The 5667-nt window shown below is 42.0% G+C and overlaps 1 protein-coding gene across 1 annotated transcript; it reads left to right on the forward strand.

The window, feature by feature from the left end:
- The first annotated feature begins 4183 nt into the window (after window positions 1-4183).
- LOC118004310 (olfactory receptor 51I2-like) lies at window positions 4184-5667 on the forward strand. The gene has a single exon (XM_034995623.1). It carries the CDS (start codon window positions 4258-4260, stop codon window positions 5218-5220), a length of 963 nt encoding a protein of 320 aa, XP_034851514.1. The 5' UTR covers window positions 4184-4257; the 3' UTR covers window positions 5221-5667.

Here is a 5667-nt window from a genome sequence, read left to right on the forward strand (position 1 = left end):
AGCATAAAAAAAGAATGAAATCTTGCCATTTGCAACAACATAGAAGGAACCTGAGAGCATAATGCTAAGCAAAATAAGTCCGGGAAAGATAAATACCATACGATTTCACTCCTATGTGGAATTTAAGAAACAAAACAAATAGGCAAAGGAAAGAGAGAGATAAATCAAGAAACAGACTCTTAATTACAGAGAACAAACTGATAAACTGATAGTTACCAGAGGAGAGGTGGGGGGGAATGGGTGAAATAGGTGATATGGACTAAGGAGTGCAGTTGTTGTGATGATCACCAGGTGATGTATGGAATTGTTGAATCACTATATTGTACACCTGAAACTAATATAACACTGTATGTTAACTACTTGAAATTAAAATAAAAACTTAAAAAAACTAACTAACTAACTAAATAAATAAATAAATAAATAATTTTTTTTTATCTCAGGGGGAGAAAGGTAGACAGGCTGGGCCCAGTTCAGCTGGGAGAGTGCAGCCAAAATCAAAGAGGAGAAAAGTCAAGGTATCCCTAGAAAGCAGCTCCAGGTGAATGACCACAGTCCAAACGGATTGAGGAAGGAGCTGAGGCGAATTTGTGGCAGAACTCTCCAGAAAGTAAGAAAGAATGGAGACAGAGCTTGTATTTGGTGAGGAAAACAGAGCAAGAATCCAAACCCTTGTCTGCCTGGCTCTGTAGTACATGTTCTTTCCACTGTCCAAGTTCCCTCCTTTTTGAACTTTAATTCAGCAGGTCAGGGCGCCTGGGTGGCTCAGTTGGTTAAGCGACTGCCTTCGGCTCAGGTCATGATCCTGGAGTCCCAGGATCGAGTCCCGCATCGGGCTCCCTGCTCGGCGGGGAGTCTGCTTCTCCCTCTGACCCTCCTCCCTCTCATGCTCTCTGTCTCTCATTCTCTCTCTCTCAAATAAATAAAATAAATAAATAAAATCTTAAAAAAAAAAAAAAAAGTAGTAATTCAGCAGGTCAGCCCCAGGCTGAGTGTGGGAAGAATCCGTGCCAGCCCTAGGCTGGAGCTGCAAGCCCAAAGTCCTAGTGTCTGTCCTAGAATAAGTGCTGAGAGTTTGGAACAGGTCTGTGGGCCTTTCAGAAGTCCACTCCCTCTCCTCTAGGAAGGCTTCCCTGATTCCCTCAGGCTGGGTTAGGCCACAACTTCTAGCTCCATATCTCTACCCTCTAGAAAGACTAAGAGCTTCTGCAGGACTGATCCTGGGGCTGGTCAAGAGGCTTCAGGAATATTGTCTTGGAAGGATCTCAAATGCAGATGGGCTATTGAAGCTGATAGTCTCTGAATATAACCATTTCAACGTGGTGGGATACTATAGAATCCATGATTCAGTCTCTCCCTTGACCCCTTACGGTTTAGTTCCGCCAAATGCTTCCCCTGATTCCAAAGCTAGCCTTAACTTTTCCATTCCCCAGGGATCTGAGCAGAGTGACTCTTCAGTGGCTGAAGTCGGGCCTCCCTTGGAGATAGGCACTGCTGCCAAGATGTCCCTGTGTAGTGAGATAAAATTCAATCCCTCTGCCACAAAGATATCCTGGGCTCTTACAGGATGTGGAGTGGTAGAGCAGCCTGGAACAACAGCCAGGGTGAGTAACCTGGGGCCCGAACACATCCCCTTCTCCACTTCCCAGATGGGTGGCCACCAGCACCTTAGCCTGAGATGGAGATAACAGTGGGAAGGGTCTGCAAGTAACACAGAAGAAAGAGAAGTAATAAGTCTTGGACCATAAGAGATACTAGTCCCATATCCTGCTTAGAGAAGATGGCCTGAAGGAGGCTGTCTACCTGAGGCTCAGGGAGTTTAAAGCTCAGACCACATTCCGGGAGAGATGTCCCTCATCGTCTCTCCAGAAAGTGGATGAGAAAACGTGCCAAGTTCTCTTCCCATCTGGCTTTCTGAGGTCATCTGAGCTCTGGTTCAGCATCTCAGCTATCCTTCTCCTTGTCTGGACTGGCATTTCTCCACACGCATTCTCTGTCACACTGGTCTGGCTTCCCATAGTGGCCCTTTGGTGGTACAGAGTAATCCTGGTAACCAGGACTCTGTGATCCAAGTGGTGAAAAACAGCTGGGAAGTCTCACCTTTCCTCAATTCCCTTGTTTTCAATACTGTCAATCTTTCATTTCTGTCTGGCAACTCTGAGTCCAGAACCTTGCTGGGAGAATTTTTCCAGAAAGTAACCTGTCTTCTGCAAGAATGCAAGGGACAGGAGAAGGAATCATATACCTGTTCCCTAGAAAATCATCCTGTTTTCAATCCCATTCCTTACTCTTGCCTTTATCAACTCTAACTCCTTAGTTCTTTTGACGTGGATGTGTGGCATAACCTCCTCTCTACGAACTTAATCTTCTATTTGTGCCAGTTTCTTTCCACTCTTCCTATTGTTGATATACCTTATATCCCATCCTGTTCTTCTGCCACTGCCAGATAATATTTTTTTTAATTTTTACTATCATTTATATGAGATTTTGGAAGAGTAAAGATTTGTGTGCAATTCACCATGTTTAATTAGAAAACTCTTCCCATTAAACGTTGTCACTTTTTATAGAGTAAAACTGTTGACTTATTAATATTTTATTATGAAAAATAATAAAATCCTCTCAAAATTAGAGAGAAGACAAACTTGATCTCTATATACCCATACCTAGCTACCAAAATCATCAGCTCATAGCCACTCTTGGCAGCTGGCACTACACAATTCCTACCATCGGTGGCCCCCACTCTCCCAATTATTTTGAAGTCCATATAATGTCCTTCCTTATTTTACAAATATTTTCAAATCTTAAAACACAGCCATAGTATTATAATCACAGCAAAATAAAAGATCATCATCAAGAATTCAACCAGGATTTATATTTCCCCAATTATCCCATATTTCTGGATGCTGGACTATTTTTCTCATGTTATTTTCTTTGGCTTACCATTTTGGTATTCACTTTTTTTTTATTATCAACTCATTTTTATACCCAAATGTCAAAAATTTTAATTTGGTTCATGATTTCTTTATTTATTTATAAAATTTTTATCCATAATTTTCTTCTCCTTCCTTAATAATTCCTTATCTCAAAGAGTATTTTTACATATCTTTAACATGTTTTATCCCTTTTAATTTTTATATAATATGTCTGCACAAATTCTATGTTGGAATTTTTCTGTTACTCATCCTTCAATGGGATGAGCTCTACCAGGAATTAATTTTTGTTTAAAATAGTGTTTGAGAGAGAAGAAATGGAGGATGACAGAACTGACAGTGTCAAAACTATATTTATTATGAATACAAAAATTCATTATATTCTCCTTTAAAATATTCTATTAGAATATATGCAATCTTTTTTAGAGACCCAATGCTGTCACCTCCCCCAAAGGAAAAAAAAAGAAGTCATTCTTACCTTCAGAGTGAGTTTATCACATTGGCTAGATATGGCAAAACTGTACACCCAGCGTTCATAGTAAAACCCCTTTAGCTCTCGGATTTACTTTTGGTGTTTTTTTTTTAATCTTTGTTAAAAGATATTTCAGTGCGGCGCCTGGGTGGCTCAGTTACTAAGCGTCTGCCTTCAGCTCAGGTCATGATCCCAGGGTCCTGGGATCAAGCCCCACATCGGGCTCCCTGCTCAGTGGAGAGCCTGCTTCTCCCTCTCCCACTCCCCCTGCTTGTGTTCCCTCTCTCACTGTCTCTCTCTCTCTCAAATAAAATCTTTAAAAAAAAAAAAAAGATATTTCAGTGACTGTTTTCCTTCTGTTGTTTTTATTGACCTATCTTTAGAGAGTTTTTTATTTGTTTATTTACTTATCTGTTTATTTGGAAATTTAAAGGTGAATCCAAGTAAAGAAGGATAACAAGCCCATGCCATCAACCCTTCAGGCTTCCATCATATGTTTGCAATTTACTTCCATGAGACCACTGTTTCTTGTTTAAAATAGAGCATTTTTGATTAGGCTTTTTAGGATCATCTCACATTCTTAAAGAAAGCACTGCTTTCTTCAATATATGAAGAAATCAGTGTTTTATAGTATAAAATGACACTGTTGTAGTCAATAGATTTAAATCATAGTTATTCTCTAGTTGACTTTTAGGTGGAGTACATTTTTAAATCCCTTTACATTTCATATTTGCTAATATGTAGGAACACATGTCACCTAATATCAGAGCTGGTATATTTTCCAATGATTTTATCCTTATTTTTCTTCCCTGACTGAAGAGGCCACATCTTTCTGGAGACCTCAACTACGTTCCAAAGATGCTCCCTTCCCAGTCCTATGTCAACATCTCCTTCTTCCAGCCACATGCCTTCCTGATGATTGGCATCCCAGGGCTGGAGGCTGTTCATGGATGGATCTCCATCCCCTTCTCCTCCACGTACACTGTGGCCCTCACTGGAAACTGCCTGATCCTCTTGGCTGTGGGGAGAACTTCCAGCCTGCACCAATCCACGTACTACTTTCTGTCCATGCAGGCCCTCACCGATGTGGGCCTCACCCTGTCCACACTGCCCACCACCCTGGCTGTGCTCTGGTTTGACCATCGGCTCATAGGTTTCAATGCCTGCCTGGTCCAGATGTTCTTCCTCCACTCCTTCTCTGTGGTGGAGTCGTCGGTGCTCCTGGCCATGTCATTTGACCGCTTTATGGCCATCTCCAACCCTCTTCACTATGCGGCTATCCTCACCAATAATGTCATCATTAGGGTTGGACTGGCCATTGTGGCCCGTGCTACCCTTTCTCTCTTCCCGGTGCCCTTCCTGCTTAAATGTCTGAACTTCTGCCCTAACAAGATCCTCTTGTCCCACTCATTCTGTTTCCATCCTGATGTGATGAGAAGAGCCTGTGCTGACATCACCATAAACATCCTCTATGGGTTCTATGTGGTACTGTCCACTGGTGGCACAGATTCTCTGCTCATCGTCCTCTCCTACGCTCTCATCCTACACACAGTGCTAGGACTGGCATCTCCCAGGGAACGCATCCGAGCCTTCAACACATGTGTCTCCCGTATCCTGGCTGTCTTTGTCTTCTTCATCCCAGGCATTACCATGTCCATGATACACCGTTTTGGGAGGCACCTACCCCCCATTGTACATGCCCTGGTTGCCTATACATACCTGGTGGTGCCCCCTGTGCTCAACCCCATCATCTATAGTGTGAAATCCAAGCCCATCAGGGAGGCCATGATTAGGATGCTAAAGAGGAAAGCCCAAGGCTGATGAAACTATGAAATATAACAGGGTCTGGGTACCATAAAAGAAACTTCCTGTTCCTTACAGGAAACTGCTACCCTCAGCAAGCACTGAAAACTCCTAGCCAAGGCTAGTGGGAAGACCATCAGGATTATTCATGTTGCAAATTTACAGTCACCATTTACTTTGTACTGGAAACAGTGCTGAGGATTAAAGACTGAAAAATATATTAAACATGATTCTTTCTCTCCACAAACACAATCTTGTATCAGGACAAAGGCAGGTAAATACAGAACCAGAATACAAGTACCATAATAAAGTTCTGTGCAAGAGATTACTAGAGGAACTGCAAATTAGTAGTTGCCAGAATTTGCCTGGGAAGATCAGACAAACCTCAACAAAGGAGAGAATGCTTTTAATTTCATCTTGAAAAATGTATAGGGCTTTTCTAGGCAAAGTAGGAATTCAGTGAAA

The sequence above is a fragment of the Mirounga leonina genome, unplaced genomic scaffold, assembly GCF_011800145.1.
Source record: "Mirounga leonina isolate KUSES-001 unplaced genomic scaffold, KU_Mleo_1.0 Mir_92, whole genome shotgun sequence".
In the NCBI taxonomy this organism is placed as follows: domain Eukaryota; kingdom Metazoa; phylum Chordata; class Mammalia; order Carnivora; family Phocidae; genus Mirounga; species Mirounga leonina.